We start from the raw sequence: 27,886 nt of genomic DNA, 5'->3' as shown, positions 1-27,886 counted from the left end.
GACTCAGAGGCTTTCGTCACTTCTGAAGGCGCTAGCTTCCCTCTGAGCCACACCTGTTCGTGGTGGGGCAGAAGGCAGCTCGGATGAATGAACCTCGGGCTTCTGTTAAGAATCCATCCGAGAAAGACGGTCTGTGCTCTTCCTCCGTGGCGGCCTTCGGGGTGCATTGAAGCACTAGTGGCTTAGCATGGCTCAGCGAGCAGTGTGGCTCATCAGCCACGAACCCGGAACTCCACTTGGTGGCACGGTCAGATTCTCCAGGTAAATGCAAGGCTGAATCCTCCGGGATGATCCGTCCGAGGAATGGGTCATGGAGCACAGTGTTGTGATGCAGTGTATCGCTGATCCGAAACCTAGTGCGAGTTACGTAACCTCTATTTCACCTGTTCAATGAGTCTTTTAATAACTAACTCATCGTGTTGTGAGAATTAAATGAGTTGCTGCCTGGCACATATTAAGTATTGTGTGTTTTCTGGTAGTGTTATTTAGAAGTACTACGTCTAAAATTACTGCACCTGCTTTAGTATTGATACAGAGATGAACGGAAAGAAACTTACTGAGCACTACACGTGTTTAAATTTTTTTCTTTCACTACTAAAAATCAGTCAATGAGATTTTAACTCATTCTTCTGGAAAATCCTTGCTGAGCAGTATTAGACTGTTATTTTCATCTTAGCATGTTTCATTCCTAGAAAATTTCAGATAGTTTAACTCCTAATGGTTGAAGAAAATTGAAGAAGGACCAAATTACATTGTATTCACTTTTTCTTAGATGGTGTAAGCTGATCCGGTTTTATTTCTAAAATTTGCCACGTGTATCAAAATAACTGTGAAGGGTACTATATAATAACTTCATAAAATATGGGTGGCAATTGAATAATCTGTTTCACCTTTTATTCTCAGTGGCTATTGACAGTTTATGTATTGCCAACAAATTCATTCTTCTCTGAGGAAAGCTCTGTAGTGAAGTAGCAGAGCTGAGTGAGATTGAAGCAAATAAAGATGAGTGTAATTTTAAATGAAAAGTGGTTGGCAATGTGGACATGAAAAATTCCCGCTTTGCAACCTAAATAATTTTTGTTACTAAGGGCATCAAGTTGGAGTTTACCATTTGCCCCCAATACAGACTTTTTGTTGTTTTACCTCAAGTAAGGGTGATAATAATATTCGCTAGTGTGGTTTATCAGCCTCATTGTTCTATCCAAAGTACTCCTCGTTTTATTTATATATTCTCTTGGGTATCTTTATTTCTGCCATTCTTCTTGCCTCATAGGTAACATATCTTTGTTGCTATCTTTGTATTTGTGTGTTTGTGTATTCATTTTTCAAATTACATCATTGTTCCTTCGACTTCATTCCCATTCAGATTTCTCAGCATTATTTTGTATTCATCTAGAGCAGCACTGTTCAATAGAATTTTCTGCAGTGATGGACATGGGAAATGTTCTAAATCTGTGCTAACCACATGCAGCTTTTGAAATGTGGTTATTGCAACTGAGGAATTCAATATTGTTTAACTTTATGTTTAATCACATATGGCTAATGGCTACTATATTGGACAGTGCAGGTCTAAATCATTATTTCTACTTGCTCTGTAGTAATCCATGGTTTACACCTTTAATATTTACCAATCCTCTTCAGGAGTGATGTATCCCAGGTTGCCTCCAACTCTGTCATTAGAACAGTGCTGTAGTAGATAGTCTCAAAATGTGTATGGGGCATATCTATGCTGATTTGACTAAATATTGCCAAATGATTGACTCTTCATAATACTTTCTCCAGTCTACCCTCTCACTAGCCGTGAGTGAAGGTTCCTGTATCTCCTTTCTTTCCTAATCAGTTTTTGCCACAATAGTATTTTATTTTCATTTGATTTTCTCTGTGTAGCATGATTGTTAACCCTTTCGGTTTCCTCTTCTGTGACTTGCCTATAGATATCCTTTGTTCATTTTTTTTCTTTGAGACTTGCTGGGTTTTTTCTGTTAATGTGCAGGAGTTAATTGTGTATTCTTGAAATATAGTCTTATGTCATTATTTTAGCTATTACAGATATTTTCTCTTCACTTATTGCTAATGAACTTAATGCTGTCCTTGATTAAACAGAAATCACTGTTTATTGCAAGCAAAATAGTACTTCGCAGGCTATCTCTGTACATTATCTTCTCTTTATCATTTTATTTGTTAAATTTACATCTTTAATCTATCCATCTTTCATCTTTGGATATGGTGTTAATATAGGAATCCCATTTTGTTTTTCTCTATACAGTGGGCCAGTTTTCCAACATTGTCTTCCAAACAATACATATTCTCTCCATTGATTTGTGGAGCTATTTGATAGTTTATTATGTTTCCCATATAACCATTGGTCTGTCTCAGTTCTGTTATTTGTCTGTTATTGTACCAATACCATACTGTATTTGTAACTATGGCTTTGTAGCTTATCTCAATATCTCATAGAGGTAAGATTTTTACCTGCTTACAAAAATAACTTCCTTGAAGAAGTCATGTTTGTTTTTAGAATTTTTTTCCGCTGAACTCAGAATATTTCAGAAGAAAAATTCAGATATGTTTGGTTGAGCGCTTCAACATCTTTATGGAAGCAGCAAGTTCGGTTCAAATAATTCATTTGTCACTTATTCTGTATTGTTGACCGAATTAGTTAAGTTTTATTATTTCAGTTTTCTGACTTGTTGGGACCAGTGGTAGGGCTAAACAGATATGCTCTAGCATATTACCCACATATATACCAAACAATAATGGCCATAATTTAATACTTAAAAAAAGAAATGATCTTTCCTGTGCCTAACTACTTTTTCCCCACAAAAGCAACTTGATTTAGATTCTGTTTTAGAAGTTTGCTGCCCGGATAGATACTAGTAATAGTATCAGGTTAAGTCTGGCTGAGGTAGTTATTGTACCTCAGTTGTAGGGCCACTCAAGGTGTGAGTCCTATTTTAGAAAAGGCCTAGAATAAATCCAAAATGGCAAGCTGAATCATCCAACAAAAATATTTATTGAGCATGCATTGAAGCATTGTAAAAGTCCCAGATTAACTTCTTAGTTTACATTCAGTCATTAGATTCTTGCATTTAAGAACTTTGATTATCCTTTAAGTAACTAGATTGTAAGACACTGTTCTAATAGTTTAATTAACTATTAAATTATGTGTAGTGGTAGAATTTAGTCCAAAGTTCTCAACTGTTCTTATCCAGAGACTCGGAGAAAGAAAAGGCATCCACCTACAACTACATTACTGGAATGCTAACTGATTCTTTCCCTTTCTCAACCAAGAAAATGCATCAGAATGTAAATGAATAAGGATCACCAATACACTGATAAATTTGAATACATTGTTTTTCTTTTTAAACAATATTAGTAAACATCAATGTTTTATTAGTACATTTAGTGAAAAAAAATTATTTTGGCCAAGGTATGTTCTTGATCCTTGATGAGAATTACTGGTATGTTCTTTAGCCACCTCTTTATTTTACTAATAAGAAAAAAGACTTGGGTAAGTTAGGTAATTTACACAGAATTTAATAACCAAGAGGTTGATTTTGTTTGGATTGTGGGAAGGTAAGGACTAGGGAAAGCACATATTTTTTGAACTAAGAAAATATGATCTAACATTTCTATAAATGAACAGAAGCACCTTCTATTCTGATTCCCCCAAAAAAGGGATGAATTGGTGACTTACCATTCAGCCTAAAGCATGCAAATCATAAAGGATTATTCAGATTTTTTTTTTATTACCTCATACTATCTTCAAGGGCCAGAGAGGTAAACCATTATTACTAAAATGCTCATATATTTTTTTAGGGGTTGGCAAGAAAACTTGGGGTACCAGTTATTCACTATAGGTTAAATAGAATAGAACAATCCTCTTGTAATTGTATCATCTCAACTAATGAACTAAAAATTGTAGAGGGTTAAATCAAACCACTTCTTTTGATCCTACTCTACTATGACGGTATCAGAAAGTAAAGTTCTTATTGACACCTAAAATGTGTCCAGGTATACATTCCTTGCCTACCAAGTGGGAATTTCAATGGCCAAGAAACTAGGATTTCAAATTAGAACTATATTCTCTACCTATTTAATAAAAATTATTAAATTATGTTTAGCAGTAGATAATGATACTTTATCATTTGAGATAATATACCAACTATGCAACAGTTAGTTACTACAATCAGAACTTAACAAGCAATATAAATTATTTTTGGTTATGGTTTTCGTGGGTGTGTATGTATGTGTTACTTTGTATTTTGTTATTACTATTTACCTTCAGTTTTTAGTTTGTGTTTTGCTTTTGGATTCTTCCATTTTTATTTTACTTGGAAGAATAATTTTTAATGTTTTTGTTTCCATACTGCAGACGGTATCCAACTGTTGAAAAACGAGCCAAAGTCTTCAATGGAACAAGCTATGTGCCTATCCCTGAAGATGGTCCCTTTCTTAAATCATTACTCTTTGAACTTAGATTATTGGATGAAGATAGAGACTTCATGGAGAGTCGTGATAGCTGTTCTCACATCAATAAAACATCTGTGTACGCACTTAAAGTAGGAGGTGAAGAACTCTGGCCAGTTGTTGCTTTTCTGAAGAATGGCATAGTATATGCTTGTGTTCCACTAGTTGAACAAACTTTATCCCCTCGTCCAGCACTAATTAGCATTAGTGCAATTTCACAAGGCTTTGAACTTCTTTTTGGGATACAGGATTTTCTTTACTCAAGTCAAAAAATTGATACTGAGCTAAATACAAAACTGAGCCAATTGCCTGACTTGCTTCTACAGGCTTGTCCATTTGGAACTTTACTAGATGCCAACTTACAGAATTCATTGGATAGTATCAGTTTTGCTTCTGTGACTCATCCACAAAAGCAGCCAGCCTGGAAAGCTGGAACATACAAAGGAAAACCACAAGTTTCTATTTCTATCACTGAAAAAGTAAAATCTATGCAATATGATAAACAGGATATAGCAGATACATGGCAAGTAGTTGGAACTGTCACTTGCAAGGTGAGATTTTTCTCTGGAACTTGTTTTATACCATTTACACCTATAGAGAAAAGTAAAATTTACTAATTTTAGTTTACATTGTTACATGACACTAGAGGCCCAATGCACGAAATTTGTGCAAGGGGCTTGGCCCTTGCAGCTGCTCCCTTGGCCCTTGTAGCCCCAGCTTCATCCGGAAAGTCATTTGGCTGTCCGGTCTAATTAGCATATTATGCCATTATTATAGACTAGAGGCCCAGTGCACAAAAATTTGGTCCCTCAGCCCGGCCTGTGCCCTCTCGCAGTCTGGGACCCCTCTGGAGATAACGCCCTGCTGGCTTAGGCCTGCTCCCGGGTGCCAGAGGGCAGGCCCAATCCCTAGGTGCAGCCCCTGGTCGGGCTCAGAGCAGGGCCAATTGGGGAGTAGGGGCTCTGCCCCCTGTCATGCACAGAGCAGGGCGGATTGGGAGGTTGCAATGCCACCCTCAGTCACGCTCAGGGTAGGGCCGATTGGGGGGTTGGGGCACCGCCCCCTGTCACACTCAAGGCAGGGTCGATGGGGAGGTTGCGGTGCCACGCCCTGTCACGCACAGAGCAGGGCCAATCAGGGGGTTGGGGCGCTGCCCCCTGTCACTCACAGAGCAGGGCCCATCAGGGGGTTTGGGGCTCCGTACCTGTCACGCACAGAGCAGGGCCAATCAGGGGGTTGGGGCGCTGCCCCCTGTCACACACAGAGCAGGGCCCATCAGGGAGTTGGGGAGCTCCCCCCTGTCACGCACAGAGTAGGGCCGATAGGGGAGTTGGGGCACTGCCCCCTGTCACACACAGAGCAGGGCTGATCAGGGGGTTGGGGCGCCACCCTCTATCACCCACAGAGCAGGGCCGATCAGGGGTTGGGGCGCTGCCACTGTCACACTCAGGGCAGGGCCAATGGGGAGATTATGGCTCTACCCCATCACACACAGAGCAGGGCCCGTGGGGTGGGGGTTGGGGTGCCGCCCTCTATCACCCACAGAGCAGGGCCTATCAGGGGTTTGGGGCACCACCACACTCACACTCAGGGCAGGGCCAATGGGGAGGTTATGGCTCTACCCCGTCACACACACAGCAGGGTGATCAGGGGGTTGGGAAGCTCCCCCTATCAGGCACAGAGCAGGGCTGATCAGGGGTTGGGGCACCTTCCCCTGTCACGAACAGAGCAGGGTAGATAGGGAGGTTGTGGCCGCCCCCCCCCCCCCGCCACCCCCCCCCCCCCCCCCCGGTCACACACAGAGCTGCAGGGCGATCAGGGGGTTTGGGCGCTGCCCCCTGTCATGCTGATCCCGGTGCCGGGAGACCTCGCGGCTCCGCTGATCCCGGTGCTGGGAGGCATATTACCCTTTTACTATATAGAATAGAGTCCTGGTGCATGGGTGGGGGCTGGCTGGTTTGCCCTGAAGGGTGTCCCGGATCAGGGTGGGGGTCACCACTGGGGTGCCTGGCCAGCCTGGGTGAGGGGATGATGGCTGTTTGCAGCTGGTCACACACCCTTCAGGGTGGGGGTCCCCGCTGGGGTGCCTGGCCAGACTGGGTGAGGGGCTGAGGGCTGTTTTCAGGCTGGTGGGTGACTGAAGCTCCCAACCGCTCCTTTTTTTCTTTTACTTTTTTATTCTGGGTCAGCTTTAGCTTTGAGGCTTGGCTCCAGCTCTTAGGCCTCCGCTGCTGAAAGCAGGTTTCTGGCCTTTGTTTACCTTCTGTATTTGAAACAATGTTGCGATCCTGCTGGCTGAAGCCGGACGGACTAAAGCAGGTTTCTGGGGTTTTGTTTAGCTTCTGTATTTGTAACATAGTTGCTTAGAGTTGCAGCTCAGAGGCTGGCAGCGGCAGGCAGGGAACGTCAGAGTCCTCCGTCACTGAAGCAAGCAAGCCTCATGTTCGCTTTAAGCTGCCTGGTTGCCGGCCGCCATCTTGCCTTGCAGTTAATTTGCATATTGCCCTGATTAGCCAATGGGAATGGTAGCGGTCGTACGCTAATTACCATGTTTCTCTTTTATTAGATAGGATGATTATAGATTGTTGATTTTTTTATCATAAACAGCAGTCACTAGATGTTAAATTCATATCATATTTGGTAAAATTATCTTTTTGCATTCCTTATTTAGTTATATCTTGCTACAGTAATGAATTGCCCCATTTTCCCAACAAAGAACATTTATTATCATTTCTGTGGATCAGGATTTCAGGAGCAACTTAGTTGGAACTTCTGGTGTGGAGTCTCTCATGAGATTACAGTCTAGATGTCAGCTGGAGCAGTAGTCACCTGAAGGTTTGATTGGGGCTGGAAGACCTACTTGCAAGGTAGCTCACTCACATGACTGGCTAATGGTGGGAGGTCTTAGTTCCTGTCCATGTGGACTTTTCAACATGGTGCTTAAGAATGTCCTCACAACTTAGTGACTAGTTTTCTGTAGATCAAATGATTAGACAAGAGACAGACACGGGGCACAAGTAGAAGCTATATTTTTTATTACCAAAGCTGAGAGGTTAGATAGCTTCACTTCCACCATTTTCGGTTGTTTAGTAACAGGTCACTAAATCTGGTCTGCATTCAAGGGGACTGGAATTAGGCTTCACCTTTTAAAAAGAGTCAAATAATTTGTGAAAATATTTTAAAACCACCATATCTGTTTACCATTTTCCCTAGAAGAGGTGAAATTGACAAACCTTGAATTTAATATCTAAAGCTATTTTGAAAGGCTCTTAATTTATTTAAACAAGTCAATGAGTTAATATGGGGGTTCTCTGGTTAGAAAGTAGGAAAAGTCAACAGAAGTAATAATAGATAGCAGTGATCAGTACCATGTTGAATAATGATCTAAAATAAAAACCTCCAAGTACAATTTTTACAAGTGGATATTAATATTCTCAGATACCTTTATTTTTCTATTTTCCTTTATTCTCTGTACTTACGAATATAAACTTTTTTATATATCAAACTTAATATTGAATGGTTATGTACAAATCCTATAGCTAAAAGTAGATTTTAAGAATAGAGAAGTAGAACGGTCCTGGGACAAATTGGGTCTTCCTTTTTTTCCTTTTAACCTTAAAGTGATTTATGAATATATGTTTTTAAACTCACTTTCATCATGATCAAAAATACACAGCAGTTATTAAGTTTATCAGAAGTATAAATAGCTCCAATGTTGAGGTGTTCGTGGGTTATGTTATTTGTAAGTCTTAACACAGTTGAAGTCTTTTTTCTTATATTTCTGTGACAATAAATAGGGAATCTACCTGTTAAATAGGGAATATGCTAATTAGTCAAGCATCATGACCGCTCAGGAGGAGCTGCGTGCACAGATGGGTGGGAGGGGACTGTGTTCTGCCCCCACCCCAGTGGCCGTGGGGAGGCTGGGGTTGGGGGCGGGCCAGAGTGGAGACACAACACATGTAGAGGCTGGGTCTGGGGGCGGGCTGGAGCTGAGACACAACACATAGGAGCGCCTGCCCCCACCCCAGCAGATACAATGCAGCGACCGGGGCCTGCTCCGAATGGCCTCGCAGCTTGGAGCACACCCCCACCCCAGCTGACACAACATGGTGGCCGGTGCTACGAGGGTCAGACACAGGTCCCGGCACCCTCCGGAGTGCCTCCTCGCGCGATTTCAATTGTGTGCTGGGCCTGTAGTAACTATTTATCTATAATAATAAAAGCGTAATAATAAATGCTAATTAGACTGGACGACCTTCCAGACAAAGCCGGGGCTGCGAAGGAAGCCTGGGTCCCGGGTGATAAAGGGAAACCAATGCCGGCACCCGGGGGAAGGAAGGCCTACTCTTGCACGAATTTTGTGCATTGGGCCTCTAGTGTATACATAGAGGTAATATGCAAATTGTCCGGGACACTGTAACATCATGACCGCTCAGGAGGAGGCTGCACGAGCAGGTGGGCGGGAGGAGACTGCATGCGTGGTGAGGCCTTTCCCTCTTCTACGCTCTCGAAAATAAATGGAAAAATATCCTCAGATGAGGATAAAAGAAAGAAAGAAATGTCATATCCTATGAAAGAGACATCTTGAAAATGCCTAAAGAAAGTTGTCATTTTTTTGTGGTGAAGGGACTGGAGTCCATGTTGATGAAAACACCTTGGTGGCTGCGGCGGCCAGCAGTGGCAGCAGCAGTGGGGTGATGGGGGCGGCGCCTTCCCCTGATCAGCCCGGTCGCCTCCTACAGAGGGAGGCCAGACTGCAGCTCCCGGATTGGAGAGGGTGCAGGTCAGGCTGAGGGATTCCTCCCCGACCCCGTGCACAAATTTCGTGCACCGGGCCTCTAGTCCTATTTAATAAAGAGCTAATATACTAATTAGACCAAACAGCAGAACAACTGTCCAGGTGACCTTCTGGATGACCTTCCACATGAAACTGGGGCTGTGAGGGCAGAGCCCCTTGCATGAATTTTGTGCATTGGGCCTCTAGTGTTATATATAATTTACTACTAATTAATACTATGGTGTTTAAATGTCTCAGCTCATTAATAAGCTGACCCTAGTTTATTGTGTATTGGAATTTTGGGTCGATTTCTATTTTTTTGTCTGATACAAGTTATGGAAAACTTTCTTCTTCAAAAAACTTTCTTCTAAAAGTAAAAAGAGTAGGGCTCTACTTTAACCCACATATTAAATGTTTCTTTAAACTTGTATGTAAATAGTATATCTGTTAGCCAAACATTTTTTAAGTACTTCAGAAGCTTAGGATACAAAGTTTTATTGTGAAGCCTATTGTAAATGGAAGTAATTATCCTCATTTTATCTCAGTACAGTGGGGCCTTGACTTACGATCGTTCCGTGATGGAGCTCGTAACTCAAATTACTCATATGTCAAATCATAAAGTGAACGAGTGAGACACGTGATGCTGTGCTGATGTTGTGGCGTTCACTGTGACATTTGCTGCGCCAACTAGCAGTGGGGTATCCGAAGCTGGCTCATAACCCGAATTTTAGCTCGCAACTCAAAGCAAAATATCGGCCGAGAGACGGCTCGTATCTCAAAAAACTCGTTAGTCGGGACACTCGTAAGTCAAGGCCCCACTGTACTAGTAGATAACCAAAAACCAGTGGACTAAAGTTCTAGCCCCCACTTTACCACTAATTTTCCATGTCTTTGGAAAAATCTTAATTCTTAAATTTTTTTTTATTTTTAAAATCAAGTAAGTTCCTAGACTCTTCTGTTTTATAATTTCTAGTTAAAAGTCCACATTTACATATGCCAGATTGGTTTAAAGAGTAGTACATAAATTTCTTCTAAAATGGATGTCCTCATTCTATAGTAAATGACTGGTGATCTGGTATTTTAAATGCTTAGGAAGCAGATAATTTGTTGGTGGTTTCCATAATGGCTGCATTTTCTTGATCCCTGTAAGAATGTTAGAAGCTAATTAAAGAAATATAAATTGACTGCTTTAAAATTATAATAGTATTTGCTATTAATATTTGCATATTTTGTTATTTTTATAAATATCTGTCAAAAAACAAAACCTTTTTTCTTGCTAATTTATATATGGAGATGAAATGACATGGTGTAGAAGTTAAAACACTAAAATATTTTTCAGTTTTATAGTAAGAGTATATGGCATTTTTATTTTCAAATGTGATTGATATTATTGTAACTGTCACTGAAAGACCTTTATAAGACAGTAGTTATGCATGGTGCTGTTTATATGCCTGCCTAGTCTCTAAGTACTTACATTTATAGCACATATATTCTTCAATTTATATATATATATATATATATATATATGTCAATAGATAAAACGAAAAAGGTGAAATATTTCAGATTAAAATGGAAAACAAACGTAGGCTCCATAATTAGAAAACTATATCCATTCAGCAAACATTTTTTTTTTTTTTGGTGTCTCATGTGCGTAGCAATGTGCTAGACACTAAGGATGTAAAGAAAACAGAGGTCTGTGAAGCTGTCGAATCTAGCTTCCATGACCTTCCTAGAATAGTGACTTCCCTTTCCCCTCTACCTTCCAAGTCTCTCATTACCTCTCATTGGCAAACTAACCAATAACACATAGGAAAAAAGATCTTGGGCTTCTCTATATTGCAGAGGTAGGCTGTGGAGCTGACAATACAGAATGTAAAGCCTCACACAAAGTATCACATGAACTGAGGTTACAAAGAGAAAAGATTGTAGCTGGAGGGAATAGCACATAAAAAGCATGGAGGTATAGGATATTATGACGTATTATGAATATATGACTTATTCAAGGAAATTCCCTTGTATTCATCATGTCTGCAGCATTAGTTGCAGGGTAGAAAATGATTGAAGATGTAGGTGGAAGCCAAACAATGAAAGGCTTTCAAAGTAATACAAAACTGAGAGGCAACTACTGAAAGGTTTTGAGCATGGATACAGTATAATTAAAATTATGTTTCATTAAGATAACAACACTAATGGAGGGTGGATTGATTAGAGGAAAACAAATCTAAATACATTTAGAAGACTATGACCAAAATTGCAAGGTCCTATACCAATGTGTTTGCAACAAGAATGGAGAGAAGTCACTGGGTTTAATATAGCTTTTTAAGGGTTGAAAATGTAAGCAGAGGATTCCAGGAAGGTTCTCCTAGTCTCTGGCTTGGGTGTCTGAGAGCATGATAACACTATTAAGGAGAACAGACAGCAAAGAGAACAATGTCTTAAGAGAAAAGTAAGTAAGTTGTGGAAAATGACTCAGATAAATTCTGAAAAGCCTTGCCCGGAAGATGTTTGCTTCTAAGATCTTGGTAATAATTTTCCTTTTGTATTACAGTGTGATTTAGAAGGAATCATGCCAAATGTTACCATCAGCTTGAGTCTCCCCACCAATGGATCTCCACTTCAGGATATTCTAGTCCATCCTTGTGTGACTTCTCTTGACTCTGCCATTCTGACTTCTAGTAGCATTGATGCAATGGATGATTCTGCATTTAGTGGACCTTACAAATTTCCATTCACTCCACCTTTAGAATCATTCAACTTGTGCTACTACACTTCCCAGGTAAACAACCTTGAAAAAGTTGAGACTTTGCAGATCATTCATACATTTGGTCCAAAGGAGAACTTTTCATGAGTTATTTACCAGATGAATGAAAATGAAGATTCAGTTCTTTGAATAAAATGTTTATCATCTCTGGTGTCTGTAACAGCACTTAATGTTTTCAAAGTCATGGAATTTTTTTTAATGTTCCCAAATAAGGAGTTTATGGTCATAGGGAAGATCTTGGTATAATTATGGTTTGAACCATGAACATGTAAAAATGCCTTTAATCCTAGGCAGCTGTGGTTACAAATATATAATATTATTAGTAGCTGTTTATTGCTTATTGAAAAACTGCTGTGTCAGACATTGTCCTAGGCACTTTACATGTATGTTCTCTAACACTTTCAAAACCCTTGTATTTTTATCGCCACTTTACAGAAGAGGAGAGTCTCAGAGAAGGTCAATGGCTTGTTGAAGGTCATATAACTGATAAGTAGCAGAGCTTAGATTTGAACCCAAATTTTCCAGACTCCAAAACCTACTTTACCATTTGTTTCTTGTAATTGTGAATCAGTGGTTTAGAAAAGCCTACTCAAGCTAGCTTCAGTAAACTGAATTTACTTTGAGAAGACAAGAGGCAATCTCATTGTCATTCAAGGATAGGAAGTAGACCCAGGCTTTACTGAAACTAGAATCAGAAATTAAAATTAAAAGCACTCTATACTCAAGGTCTACACTGTGCATCTCTTCTTCTCAGTCTCCTCTTCCACCTAGCTTTCTCAGCTTGCATATGTCCTCCAGTACTAGAATGTGTACTGTAAAAGTAGGTCCTTCCTATTTCTTCAGATGTACTAGAAATATTGATGGGCTCACCCCAGCTTACAGATTGTCTCACTTTCAATCAGTTATTGATAACCAATTTAGTAAGCTACTGCTGAGCTGGATGTGGGGTGTGGTGTCACAGTATACAAATGGGGCAACAGGAACTGTGGGCAGAGTGGCACTGCCTGTCCTAAATGGCAGGTCGTAGAGAACCCGAAAGAGGGGAACCTGGGTGAGCAAGAGTAGGAAAAAGAATGTAAAAATGAATTGCACGCCTTTGTCAGGCACCTTTCTCATCTCTGGAAACAAAAAGAGATGGAAGAATCTTTGCCTTTACAATGAATGTAGCTTCATCTATTATTATCCAAGCAACTTGGAGTAACCCACTAGTCATTAAAGATGTATCTTTAAATAATGAGTATATTACTGCAAGACTTTTTTCTCAATTGCCATTGATATTTTAGACACATTAACCTGACAATTATGTAAAAGTTTGTATATGTTTATTTCCAGGTTCCTGTCCCACCAATTTTAGGCTTTTATCAAATGAAAGAGGAAGAAGTACAACTAAAAATAACAGTTAATTTAAAACTTCATGAAAGTGTGAAAAATAATTTTGAATTCTGTGAAGCTCATATACCATTTTACAATAGGTAGGAATAAAATAACATGATGCCATGATTTCTGCCTTCCTAGTACATTTCCACTGCCCTACAGTGAATTACCTGTCTTTGTTTTTAACCTTACTTATAAGATTTTTTTAATACTATTCAAATGAATGCTGATTCTGAACCAAAGCATAGTGATAGAAATAATCTCTACCTTTAAATGTGTCTTTATTTTTCTGGTTAAACATGCTAATAAATATAAACATAAGCCAGCATAGCTTTCTCAGAGATTGTTTCACTCCTGGCTTTATTTCTAGCAATTTCTCTCTACTCTATATAAGTCATGCCTTGCAATCAACTATCTGGTGAATTAAATCAATCATATCATAAGATTACAGTTGACTCATATACAATTGAGGGTTGGGCCACCAACCCTGCGCAGTGGAAAACCCATGTATAACTTTTGGCTCCTCAAAAACTTATCAACACTTGACCCTCCACACCTACGGATTCCCAACTATAAGATTGAAAAGGTTGACCTGTGGACAACACAGGTTTGAACTGTGTAGGGACCTATGTTAATCAAGGGTCAACTGTACTTCCTCATCATTCTACTTTTAAACTCGTTCTGCAGCATAGTTCTTTGCAAAGTGTATCTAAATGTATATTAAAATTATAGTTTTAATGTTATGTCAATCTTTGTGACTAGTAATATATTCTATATGATTTTATATTTATCTTTAGAATAATGAAATATATGTCATCACCAAAATGTTTATTGTGCTTCTGGCATTTTTTGAGATATAATATCATTTGTTCTACTCTATTCTGCCAACTTGAATATAGAAATGCTTTTATGCTTCCCTTGTATTAAGTAACAGTAGCAAGATTTGACTTAGATTTCTTAAAATTGTTCTATCTGTGACTTTTTTTTTTCTTTGTATTGTGTCCTTTTTTAAAGAGGTCCAATCACACATGTGGAATACAAAGTTAGTTTTGGCCAGCTCGAAGTATTTCGAGAGAAAAGCTTATTGATCTGGATTATTGGTGAGCCAGGTTTTGTTTATTGATTATTTTTCATTCATTTGCTTTAGAATCTACTTGATTTAGGCTATTTGATTGGTAAATTTTTGTTTTTAGGACAGAAGTTCCCAAAATCAATGGAAATTAGTCTTTCTGGAACTGTAACTTTTGGAGCCAAGAGCCATGAGAAGCAGCCATTTGACCACATTTGCATTGGGGGTACAGCATATTTAAAGGTAAATGTATTTGAATAACTCACTCCCTTAGAAACCTTTCCTTTGTTTCTAAATTACATATACGTAATTGATTTTTAATGTTTTCTAGTAATTTTTTAAAACTCTGGGTTTTTTTGTCTGTGCTGTTCCTTTTTTATTTTTGTGAGATTATTTTTGTTTAGTGTTAGTAACTTTCTTTTTCACTTAATACTGTAAAACTTTTAAGGTGAAGCAGATAAGTATGACGTAAACACCTCACCTTAATCTATTTCTGCCCAGCTATCATTATCACATGTGAAATTTGTATACCAAAAATGTAAAATGTAGTCCTTTTCCCCTAGAGTTATTTTCAATAATCCATGTCAACAATTGATCAGTGCTAACTGCTTTTGGTATTTCAAAGACAAAGTGAGCACTTCTGACCAATGTGGTCAAGGAAAGCATTGCAGTAGAAATGGAATTTAAGCAAAACTCTGAGGCCCAGATAAGCATGAATGTGAAGCCATGAAGACTAACGTTTGTATGAATTAAAGCGATAACATAGAAGATTGAAGGATAACAAAGCACGCTTAGGAACCAGTGCCAGGAACAATAGTAGCACATAAGGCTGGATACATGGTTTAGGTGTGGATTGTAGAGGGTTTCAATCTAATTTTTATTCCTTTATTAGAAAATGTTATAATTTTTTTGAGTAGGGGAGTGAGTGGTCTTTCAGAAAGTGATACTTTATAAAGATTAAGCTGGAATGTATGTGAAGAAGGTGAGAGAAAAAAATAACCATAGACAAACTATTTTTTAGCTCTATTAGTATTCCAGATGAAAGGTGTAAGTTAATGATGCTGAGCTCCTGTAGTGTCACAGAAAGAGAAAGGATGAGAATAAAAGGAAGAGACTGCTGTAGGAGTTGTAATAAACATAAAGCATTGGTCACTAATTAAATATAGAGACAATAAGCACTTGAAAGTCAAAGATGGTATTATTAAAAACGTATGTAATTTAAACAAGACTTGAGGCTCCAAGAGAGTGGAGTCCATGTGAGTCTCATTCATTCATTGTTTTACTACCAGCATCTAGTCCAATACCTGCCACAATAAATATTTGATAAATGGATCAATATAGTAGTTAGAAGAAAATACTGATGTGGAGAAAGTTGAGAGGGAGCGGGCTTCATATCATGAATGTTGCTGGTGATAGCAATGTATCCCAGTGTAAGTGTTTAGCTACCCAGAAGGTAGCTAAAAACTTGGAGCAGGATTCTCAGGAGGGAGCTCAACTATATATAGGATTTAGGAGTTATCCATGGAAAAGAAATAGTCGAGTCAGTGGAAATAAGATTTTTTAAAAAAGAGAGAGAGAAAATAAGGAGAAAGATTCGGAAGAACCAATGAAGGAAATTGGAGAGGTGATCAAAAGTAACAGCAAAATCTAAATAGAATAGTATCAAAGAAGAGAGATTGAAATCCATACATAAAAGCATTAGTACTTCTGAAGTCAGAAGTACACTTGTGACATTTATTTCTTCTCTCTTAATTTCAACTATGTCCACAAGCTTTGTTTCAAGGATTATTATAAATATTTCTGCTTCCAGATATTTTTCAGAAAAAATGTGGGATGTTGGTTACTACATTGTATGTCTTTCAAAGGTAGGGATTAATGACTTTTCTATTCATTTCAGTCACCTAACCAGATGTAGTTTAATTGAAAGCATGTACTACATATTTGTGTTCACTAAATAGACTTATTTTTATAATATCTAGCTTTTTGGAAATCAACCGTGTCATAACTTTCAGCATCCAGAATTATGCTAAACAAGCAATTAAAAGCCCTTTATTGTTGAGATAATTTGAGTTGCAACAGGAAAGACATTGCAAAGATCTGGAAATTACATTCTATGCAAGTGATCAGTTAGTTTTGTAATCAAAATGAGAAAGTTAGGAAGTGGGAGAAATTTGCAAGGAAGGGAGAGATAGAAGAAAGAAAAAGTATAAAAAATGTTATCAGGGTGTTGCAAAAATCATGAACTTTTAGCAGCAAAGATGAAGAGAACCGGACTGGAGCTATGTAAGATATAGAACCTTCATGGTTAATGTGAATATCATTGTGACTCAGGCACCCAGGGCTATGCTTTCAGAGAAGGTACTAATGGCCCTTGCTGTTAGAATCCCACATAATAATTGGCATTTTTACTGATGACACAATATTATCAATTAAATCCGAGACCTGTGGATTACATTTTAGAAAGGTTTTATAGGTGAGAGAAGGGGTGATTCCTAAGTTTAGTTATATAAAAGATAAAGTTCATTTTTCTGGAAAATTAAGTAGAGCATCTCATTTCTTCTGAACCCCAGAATAAGCTGGTGTTTTTCTTTTCGTAATTGTATTTTTGTGGTTTGGTAGAATATCTATGTTTCTGCCTGTAGAAGAATTATGATCTAAATATATCACAACCACATAGCCTTAGAGGTAGAAGAGAATATCCAGAACACCAGACACCATAGGGGAAGGAGCATTAGCTTGGTAATCAGGTCTGAGTTCAAGTGCCAGCTCCACTACTTACATGCTGGGATTTTAATTGCTTTCATCTCTGAACTTCAGTTCTCTCATTTATACAATAAGGATACCTTGCAGTAAGGATCAGAGTTCATATTAGTGAAGTGCCCGGTATATGTGAAGGACTTCATGATGCCAGCCTTACAAGGAAATGACCCTAATGCAAAGGGGAAATGGTGTGTGTATATGTATGTATACATATGCGCACACACACACACATACAATATTCAGCTTCAATATTTGTGATTTAAAATTTGTGAACTTTGTGAATTCCCAAAATTGCGTCAAGGAAAATAATGTGATCTTTCATTTTTACCAAAGAATCACCTCAATTTGGTACATTTTTCTTCTTTGTCTAGCTTCATTTTAGGATCTTAGATTACACACTTACTGGGTGTTACGCGGATCAGCATTCAGTTCAAGTTTTTGCAACAGGAAAACCAAAAATAAGCACACGTAAGTTGTATAGATTCATACTAACTTGAGGGAATTAAAATGATGTTATACAGTTATTACCTAAGGTAAAAGTAAAATGTAACTGAAAAAGATCAGGGAATAATCCCAATTTATAAAATTCTGGCCTGATCCTATTCTGTGTAAGAGTTTGTGTACTTTATATTGTCCTCTGCCTTCTTCTGTTTATGAAATTATCTGGATGGGCAAGAATTGGTGTAGAGATGGACTTTAAAATTGGATTTATTTTGCTCTGTTTATAATATACACTTTTATTCAGGGGTTATTCATAGGGGCTTTGATGTTGGACAGACAAGGGTTTAAGTCTAGCTCAGACAGTTTGTTATCTGTGTAATTTTAGGCAAGTTAACTTTTCAAAGTTTTAGTTTCCGCATCTGTAAAATGGAAATAATAGTATTATTTACTTCAGGATTCTAAGCAATTACTTGTTAAGGACAATAATAAGTTCTGTGTAATGTAATTAGAATGTCATATTCTTTACCTTCTTAAGGTTTTTCCTATTTTCTCCTGCACCATTTTTTGGGGGCAGTTTTTTAAAGAGATGATTATATGTAGAATGGTCTTCATAATGGTGTGTGTGTGTGTGTGTGTGTGTGTGTGTGTGTGTGTGTGTGTGTGTGAAGGCATAATATAGTTATGTCAGTTTGGACAAACCAATGGTTTCGTCTAAATTCAAACAGATCAATATTTTAGAATGTATCTATGGAATACAGAATGCAAAATGTTAACTTAAATAATAAGGGCTGCCCTGGCCGGTTTGGCTCAATGGATAGAGTGTTGGCCTGCGGACTCAAGGGTCCCAGGTTCGATTCCGGTCAAGGGCATGTACCTTGGTTGCGGGCACATCCCCAGTGGGGAGTGTGCAGGAGGCAGCTGATTGATGTTTCTCTCTCATCAATGTTTCTAGCTCTCTGTCCCTCTCCCTTCCTCTCTGTAAAAAATCAATAAAATATAAAAAATAATAATAATAATTATAAGGGCTAACATGTATTGCTTATTGTATGCCAGGAACAATTCTAAGTATTTTATGTGTTAACTCATTGATTTTTATATAATCCTATTATGTGTTATTTCCATTTTACAGAGGAGGATGTTGACGGAACAGAGAGATTAGAGTCACATAACTAGTAAATGGCAGATCTAGGCATCAAACCCACATAGTCTAGCTCTGAAGCCTGGCCGCTTACCCAATATGCTATGTTGCCTCTCAGTGTCACTAAGTTCCCGAACTGGGAAAAAATAAATAAATAGAAAGATAAGGTAATATATCCTAACTATATCCTTTTCACTATGAAGACGGGCATGAAGAAGAAAGGTAGAAAAGGCAGAATTAGATATTTAGTGATGTGTGTGATAAGAATTTACAGGTGTCTAGCTCCAAATGAACATTATCTTAATTTTACATAGCAAAAAACGTTACTTCAAAAAGAGCTGTCATTTGTCCAAAGTTATAAAGCTATTAAAGCAAAAAGCTTAGATTTGATCAGAACTATGAGAAACCACTGAAGCCGAGAGGTGGGGTCAGAGATCAACCGAAGGACTTGTATGCATGCATATAAGCATAACCAATGGACACAAGCCACTGGGGGGTAGGGGAGACCGGGGGAATGTCAGGGGGGTTGGGGGGAGGGGACATATGTAATACTCTTTGTAATACTTTAAGCAATAAAAAAAATAATAATAAAATTAAAAAAAAAAAAGAAACCACTGAAGCAATCTTTTAAAAACATTTTTAGAAAGTTCTATCTCTGAAACTTTCATTGGGTAGAGAATAATTGTAAGGTCAAAATCAGGACCTTGGTAAAGAGGTTACAAAAGGGAAACCAATGTAAATATTTTTTACTGTTTTTGTGCTTGAAGTAATGATCCATAGAAACAAAATTTAGGGAAAATGTGAGGAGGGGAAATAGCCGATTTGACATAAATGAGGGATTTTGGCATAAATTTGACAAAAATAAACTTAAACATGGATTATTTAAATGTTTTAGTGAAACCAAATTTTTGAAATGGTAAGAGTTATAATAATGCCTTGAAAAAGTCAAATTAAAATGGATATTTCAAAGTATTGCCTTCCTTTAAATAATTGTATTCCACAACTTTAAAATATCTGTCTCTTACTGAATTTTTGTTAATACAATTTATTAACATTGACCATTTATTTCTTTTATTTTTCAGACCGGAAACTAATTTCTTCTGACTATTACATCTGGAATTCTAAAGCTCCTGCTCCAGTAACATATGGATCATTATTACTGTAATTATCTCATGTTTAAATAAGGCTTATACAATAGTAACATAGTCTAAATTAAATCATAGTCTTTTATTTTTAATGTGTATGCATATAACCCATGAATGAGAAAACATTAAATGATTTAATTATAAAAATGCTCTTGTTTGATGTTTTTAGTCTGACATAGTTTGGCAAAAAAAAAAAAAAAAAAAAACACTTTCAAGACTAATGTCTCCAATTTTGTTATTCTTTGATTTTTCTCAACTATGATTCAGAGCATAAACCAGTAGTGATTCTAGTCCTGAGTTACCCTGCCACATGTTCCTTCCTGTACCTACGGCAGACGTGGCTAATCGATTGCAGCCCTTTTACTCCACTGAGCTTCCTGGATACAGGCTCAGGTTCCTCTTCAGTTCAGACCTGCAGGCAGCCACTCTTGATGGATTGGTGTCCCGAACCTGAGTACCAAGCTTCTAGCTAGTACATTGTGTTGTTACAGAATGCCAGAGACCACATTAGAAACAACTGTAAATCTCTTGAGAGGAAAAAAAAAACAGCCAATGAAAACAAAGCAAAATTCTTTAACTGGTAAACTGTTCTTAATCAGAACTACCCAATTGACTTATAAAGAATCTGCATAATTCTAGTTACGGTGTTTATCTCTGTTCTGGAGTTACTTTTCAGGTAAGCTTATTATCTGCCACAATAACAATTTGCTTTAGGGTGTCAATAAGAATAGTAAGAGGGGTGGTATATCTTCAGAAGATGAGCATGGTGTTTTGTGATCACTTAATGTGTGCAGCCAAATTTTTAAAGATAAATTTAGGTATTGTATTGCCTTTTTCATATTTTATTATTATTAAATTCATTAATGAATAAATTCAGGTAAAAATTCATCTAGCATATTTTCTTTAAATTTGTCATTATCACTCTCTTATTAGCATTATCTTAGTTTCCTCAGGAATCATCTAGTCATACTCTTTATTCTTTACCTGTCTTGACAATTATATGTCTCATTCTGTTTTCAAAGCAGTTCATTGTCAAGTTGGATTTTAAGTGACCATTCAAGAAAAGATAAAATCTCAAGATCCTCAAATCTTAATCCATGTCAAGTTTCTTTTCATGGAACAGAATTAGAAGTGTTATGAAAAAATACACATTACAGATTAGTATTCAATTAAATTATATCTTAGTTTCTATTTTTTAATGAGTCTCTTAAGGAAAAGCTTAGAAAAAGCTGCTAACTCCTTGAAAGGGAATTGTGATAGTTTGAAGGGATATTGCATATAAATTTAGGATTTGAAATGTGATTTTTTAATTAAGGTCAATCCTACTCATTATAAACTCTTATTTTTTGCAAGGCATTATTGTGGCATAATGTTCTCTGTTCAAAATTATCCTAGTAACACAGGAAATAGAATAACTGCCTGATCAGAACTTTACCTTATTAGTCTAGCTTAATCATAGTAGTAAAAACCTTCCTTTTGAAAGAATAAAAAAAAGACTCCCCTTTCGTCATTTGATCCCTCTTTAACTCAAGGAAAGCTTATATTTAATTTATGTTAATATTAATGGAGCCATTTGAACATCTTGATTGTATAAATGTTCAGCAAAGAATACTAAAATAGGCATGAGTCGTTTATCTAGTCAATAGGCAGAGATTCAGTATAATAATCCCCTCGGGAAAACTGTAAGCAATCAGAAAACCAGTGAATCTGGTTTGACATTTCTAGAAACTTGAGGAAAATCTAGGGCGGACTGGAAAAGTGTGGGGCCATGGGCAACCTAAGGCCATCTGTTGCCATTCCATTCTAACATAATGCTACAAAACTAAAACCAGCTCTTGTTTTCTTCCCGTTGAGATCAGCTGGACACATTGTGATGCTTTTGATTTTGTCTAGAAACCTGTCACTTCGGGATAATTTCTGAAGACAAAGTCTGCTTCCCGTTTGGTAGGTGACCTGTTTAATGTTTTCCCTGTGTCTGGGAACTCCTTAGTGTAATTAGCGACCTTTGAACTCCACAACTAATCCTGAGCTATTTTGTATTCCTTACTCATCTTTAAGGCTGGACCTTTCTTTTCTTCAGACTCCGCTGCCACAATTAAAGAAGAAACAGCTGCATTTCAAAGGGATTCCGATCCAGAAGCTTAATCGTGATTGACATGTTCTTATTCTAAGCTATAAGACACTCTTAAGAGTCCTTTCTTGGGTTAAAACTTCAATCATTTTCTAAAAAATTATCTCACTATGGATTTTATTCATTTTCTTTGATAACTATTCTTTGCATTTTTTAACTTGAAAGATGCTTTGCGTTTGCAGTGAATATGAGCACCTATTTCCAAAGATTTGGATGGTATCAGACCTACTCTAGATGCAAAATTGCTAAATTCCTTTTTAGTGCAAAATATGATTATGAAATCTGTTATCTATCATATAGGTGATTATTCTTCAGTAGATCCAAATGGTACAAAAAGTGTTAAATTTCTGAAAATGTGCTCCAGAAAAAATGGTTCATGATTTTGGTGAAATCCTTCTTTTCTAAACACTATTTTTTAAACTTTTTTAAGCCCTTACAGAGGTGGGCATTTTTTAACTTTCTTAAAATAATTGATTTAAATATCAGGTTTGAAGTAAATAGCCCTGTCAGAAGTTCTTAAGAGAATTATTTGTTTAAAAATGTTTTCTTGATTAAACATTAGTCTGTCTTATAAAATTCTGTTTTACACCAACCAAGTATTTGAGTTGAAATTTTATGTATTGTATAATTTAAGGTCTCTCGAAACACAATTTTGTACATAACAACAGCTAATATTCTCCTTTTTTTTATTATAGTATTTCAAACCACTTCATAGCCATTCATAGACTCCTACACCACCCCTGGGAGGGAGGGAGGTCGAGTTTGCATCCAGAGCCTCTGCAGGGACTGCTGCTACAGCAGAACGGTTGTTTCTAAGACAAAGGTCAGGAAAGGGATGTTAATAAACAGTCCTCAGGTTTAAGGGACTTTTTTAGGATTACATCTTAAATTCCAACAAATCAGATTTAGGAGTTACTGAAAGTGAAATTGATCCATCCCTCATCCAAACTTTGCAATACTTTCCTGTTCTGACATCATTTAGATAGTTGGCTGTATTATCAGATTAGAAACCATTGTACCACGCTGCTGAAAGGAAAAGGAGGCAAAAAGCTAAACATAGGATAAATTCTGAACCTTTTAACCTGGCTGAAGTACGTTGGTCCCTGTTATGCAAATACCTTCAATCCTCTGCTAAGTTCAGTGGAAATAATTTTCTTGAATGACAGGTTTATTCAGCAAGGATTCAGTTGGTGATTAATCCCCCTTTGATCTAGGGTATTTCACTTAACTACCAGTTACCTCGTTCTGACAAAGTGCAACTGAGATTAGGGAGATCACTAGAACACTACCAGGGTGTGCGTTTATTCTCTCTAACCTTTTAAAGCAAGGGCCAAGAATGCAATTTATTTTCAGTATTTGAAGATGTAAAGTCCTGTCTGCTAAGTTAGAAAGTCAATTGAATACCAAATGAAGTTTATTTCTTACGTAATAGAACAAACATTTCTTTTTTGCTTTGTCTAACAATGATTTTTAGGAAACATAGGCTTTGAAAAAAGAAGAAAGACTACATTCTAAGTATATCTTCTAGTTTTGTTTCATGTACTAGAGAATATACTCATTGACCCTGAGATAGCCCAAAAATCAAAGCAGTCACTACAATTTAGGTTGAAAAATGCTTCAGTTTTATTAAATTGCATGGTTTCTTCCCACCCTCCTCCCATTTAAAAAGGTCATGCTATGTAGTAAATCCAATTGCGGAAACATGTAATACGCAAGTATTCATCTTAAGACTTCTGATTTCAAGGCTTTATTTGTTAACTTTGTCCTTTCTTGAGGAAAACAACTTATGTTCCCATCATAAGAATAATTGCGTTCACTTTCAGAATGAAGATTTTTGTTCATAAAGAAAGGTAAATGATGCCATTACAAGAATACTTCTACGTAATTATTTTAAATTATCAAACTAACCATTTTCCACAGCATTGTTTACTATTTTTCTGCCTTCCTTTCCATTTAGCTGTGTACTTCTTCTTCCATAACTTTCTTTGAAATATTCTTTGGAATCTTGCACAGTATTTTAAGAATAACATTTTAAGATACATTTTGTGCTACGGTTTCTCAAAAAAATTCATCTTTAAAAATTTACCATTGTCAAAATTTATCTTGCAAGATATCAAATGTGCGGATCTATTCCGCATATAGTTTAAGACCCTTAAAAAAGAAACAATCTTTAACAAAAGTTTGTTTTTAAATAGTAAGTTATTATTAGTGATTAATGTTATTATAGACAGAGCATTTTAAGTGCTTTATAATTGTTCATTATCCTAGTAGCAGTTTGCAATACAAGTTATGTATTTACATAATTATACATTATTTTGTTCCAAAGTCTCTGTGACCCAATTTCTAAATTGAAACAATGACTCAAAGAAGTACCTCTAACTTCCCTGGGTATCAGCCTCTCCTGTTTCAATTTAGTAACCAAACTTTCGAAATATCTTTTGATAGCCGGTTACTTAATCACAGAATTGAGGATCAGAAAAAATATAAGATGAAAGGCAGGACCCCCTGGCTATGTTGCTAAGAAAACTAGTATTTTTAATAATTAACTATGCAGTAAATATTTTTAATGAAATGTTGCAATATATTTTGAAATATGTATCAGAATCTGTATAAATCATATGTACATGTATGTATATGTAATATATATAGTACATATGTTAAGTGTCATGTCAGAGGAAATAATTCAAATATTCAAATATCTTTCCTCCAAACACAGTGTTAGTTAATAGTAATGAAGAGGTTCATTAACATAAAAATTTCCAAAGAACTCATGAGATCACTGTTACAAAATGATTAAAACTTTTATGAGCTTCAGCTAGCTTCTAATTTTTTTCATCAACTGTTTTAGAGGTATGATAATATTATCCACATATAGCCTGCAGCAGTGCAAGGCCATATCTCTATGACTAGTTTATTGTCTTGTAAGCAGGCTGCTCTGAGGTCAAGGTTGATTTCTCTAAGACCCTGGCTAATCTGCACAATTGTTGGCAGTGTAGTGCTAATATATGATGCACAGCATTTAGCATTTACAGATTGACGGATGCCCTGGGATGGAAACCACCTGATGAATTTCTTCTCCAATTGGATATGTGAAAATTTGTATATTTTAATAATCCGTCAACATGTAAAGTCAAAGTGTGTGTTTCCTTTAAATGTCTTTTTAAATGATAGTTTTGTAAAAGAATATTGTTTTCCCTCTTAAAATTTTTACTTTTTCTCTCAAGGGACTTGAGTGCCCTCTGCAGGTTATAAAGAGATAATTAATGGCAATATTTATTTTTAAACCGGTGATTTTTCCCTTTTAGAAGCACAGCCTGCATAAATGTGATCCATTTTATTTATATTGTTAACTTTGTTGATTTTCCGGTGATTGAAGGAAGAGTTTCTTTTCCTGGCCTGTTTTATTTAGTGTGAAGTAATATCATTGAATTTTACAAATCACTTAGCTAGGGCTCTTTGAATATTGGAACTATACACATTGGAACTAATACAAAGTCCCTCACAGAAAGGAGATTGGGAAAATTTAGCTATTTTGAAATTTATTGAAGATGTAGAGAATAACTTGATTAATTCCCATTACATAATTAGACTATTTATACATTTGAAATAAGCTTTACTTTTTCAATATGCATTGTGTAAAATTTTTAAATTACATGAGTTCTATTTCTTAATCTTGTTGATGAGTGATGATTGTGTTCAAACTAAAAAAGCTTTACATCTGATTCACTTAAAGCTGCCAGGGGAACTAAATATGGTGAGAACAAGAAGAATGATTGGGTCACATTAATAGAAATAGATCTTTTTGCAAGAACATAGTGATCCTGATCATCAACCTTGAAAAGTAAATTAGAACAAGCAAATTGCTATTGAAAAATTCTTTCAGCACTCTGCTGTTGCTACTCAGCTAGTCATGGCTCAGCCAGAGGCAAAGAAAAGTGCAGTTTGGTGTTAACAAAGGAAACATTATTAAAGTGAATGTTTACATTGTATTTATTGAAGTGTTGAAAGAATATTCGTTGCAACTTCAACCTACTGTTCTCCCTGCTATAATATTGCGTGAGTGATGATAAAAATAATTTGTACATTTTAAAAGAATAAGTAACATTTAACTTAAGTGTTTGTCGATTGTCTTCAAAATGCATAAATATCAAACTTAATACTTTCTTATTTAAAGATTTCTGTCTCCAGCAAATGTATCTCATTAAAAAAAAAACAACTCATTAAATATACCTTCTGTTTATCTCCACACCTGCTCTTAGCCAAAAGGTCGAGAAGCAATCCAAGGATTTCCAAATGCTTTATGTAACTTTTCCCCTAGAAACTACAGTGCATAAGAAATAATAAACTGAAAATTAAGCAAATATGAAAACAATTGTGAAATTGCTGAAGTGAGTGTGTAATTGAATATATAATATGTTCATTGGAGAAACAGCTTGATAATTGAGAGAGCATTTGTGAGCAATTATTTTAAGCTACTTCATAAAAACTAACGAGAATAGACAACGGTTGAAACCATGCATGCCAATCGGACTTCTAACACTTTAATAAGTATTATAAAATGGGAAAGTTAATTAAAAATTCAGAAAGAATTTAAGCTTTCACATATCTAAAATGAACAATTTAAATTAACTCATGTTATAGAAGTATAGAATTTAACAGGAATTAAAGTACCATTTTTACTTGGTCCCTTTTTTTTATTTTTTTAACCTGGTCTCCTAGCAGGTGTTATTGAATACAACAATTCAGTATTCTGTAATCTCTTTTGGACTGACTAATTTTTGAAGAACTAATTTGAGATTCACCAACAGTAAAATCACAATCTTACATATTTCAGCCTAAAATTCTTATCACAGCAAAGATGATTAGCCCATGCAATAGGCTCCTGAGAACCTTTTAGCCAGATACTTTATTATTAACCATTACAATAATATATTTACAGAGGATCATATTAATTAAATTTGGAAGAATTTATAAAAATGGTTTTTAAAGTTATGAATTACCTGTGTATCAGTTTATATTTAAATATCTTATTTAATATTTTCCTAAGGAACTTCAATCTTTGTCCATAATGTAAAAAAAAAATTTTTTTAATCTAAACCAAATGGCAAGCCACTAATTCTGCTTTGCTAAGGAAGTAACCAGAAGTGGTTAGTGATGCTTATCACTTGTTAACTAATCGTAGCAAGAGGACTTTTTAACTAATATGAATATCAGTGGCTTCTTGCCCATAATATGTATTTCCCTTGTACATATTAAAATAGCACATGCCATCTTATTTAATTTTAAAGGCCTAAACACAAACAAGGCATGACTTGGAATTAAAAACTGCTGAGTAATCTAGTTGAAATGGAAACCCTGCCCTGGCTTCCTTGGCTCAGTGGATAGAGAGTCAGTCTGCAGACTCAAGGGCCCCTGGTTCAATTCCAGTCAAGAGCACATTCCTAGGTTGTGGGCTCAATCCCCAGTAGGGGGTTGTACAGGAGGCAGCCAATGAATGAGTCTCATCATTGATGTTTCTATCTCCCTTCCTCTCTGAAATCAACAAAAATACATTTTTTTTAAAAAAAAAGAGGGAAACCCTAATCTATAATAATAAAAGGGTAATATGCTAATTAGATCAGTCGAAGGACCTTGTGGATGTCCTTCCAGATGAAGCCGGGGCTGCAGCCGTGGGATCAAGGCAGCGGCCGCAGCTGTGAGGGAGGGATCGATGTAACTGCTGCTGCTGCTAAAGCCTACTCTTGCATGAATTTTGTGCATCGGGCCTCTAGTTTGGTCAAAAAAAGGTAATTAATGTTAAACTTTTATTGTGCGTCT

General features: G+C 36.6%; 1 protein-coding gene across 8 annotated transcripts; it reads left to right on the top strand.

Moving 5' to 3' along the window:
• The first annotated feature begins 119 nt into the window (after positions 1-119).
• Positions 120-26,730, top strand: AP5M1 (adaptor related protein complex 5 subunit mu 1). Of its 8 annotated transcripts, none has more exons than XM_059695109.1 (10): positions 120-261; positions 4,376-5,021; positions 11,799-12,026; positions 13,344-13,483; positions 14,400-14,485; positions 14,579-14,697; positions 17,586-17,682; positions 19,876-19,954; positions 21,832-21,882; positions 22,019-26,727. In XM_059695109.1, the coding sequence occupies exons 1-9, from the start codon at positions 188-190 to the stop codon at positions 21,857-21,859; spliced, it is 1,497 nt and encodes a 498-aa protein (XP_059551092.1). In that variant the 5' UTR covers positions 120-187; the 3' UTR covers positions 21,860-21,882; positions 22,019-26,727. The 8 variants fall into 8 exon arrangements, 7 of the variants coding, with proteins under 7 accessions (XP_059551092.1, XP_059551091.1, XP_059551090.1 ...); XM_059695108.1 differs by having other exon boundaries at positions 21,997-26,727; XR_009452852.1 differs by lacking the exon at positions 17,586-17,682 and having other exon boundaries at positions 21,997-26,730.
• The last annotated feature ends 1,156 nt before the right edge of the window (positions 26,731-27,886 follow it).

Source organism: Myotis daubentonii, chromosome 1, assembly GCF_963259705.1.
Source record: "Myotis daubentonii chromosome 1, mMyoDau2.1, whole genome shotgun sequence".
Taxonomy (NCBI): Eukaryota; Metazoa; Chordata; class Mammalia; order Chiroptera; family Vespertilionidae; genus Myotis; species Myotis daubentonii.
The sequence above is the reverse complement of the archived record's forward strand: the minus strand, read 5'-3'. Positions and strand labels throughout refer to the sequence as shown.

Bases quoted from the DNA above. Each gene is read 5' to 3' on its own strand.
- AP5M1 (XM_059695107.1), top strand. From the start codon at position 188: ATGGCTCAGCGAGCAGTGTGGCTCATCAGCCACGAACCCGGAACTCCA. The intron at 12,027-13,343 runs GTAAACAACCTT...GTTTATTTCCAG, and splicing joins TGTGCTACTACACTTCCCAG to GTTCCTGTCCCACCAATTTT. The intron at 14,698-17,585 runs GTAAATGTATTT...TTCTTTGTCTAG, and splicing joins GGGGTACAGCATATTTAAAG to CTTCATTTTAGGATCTTAGA.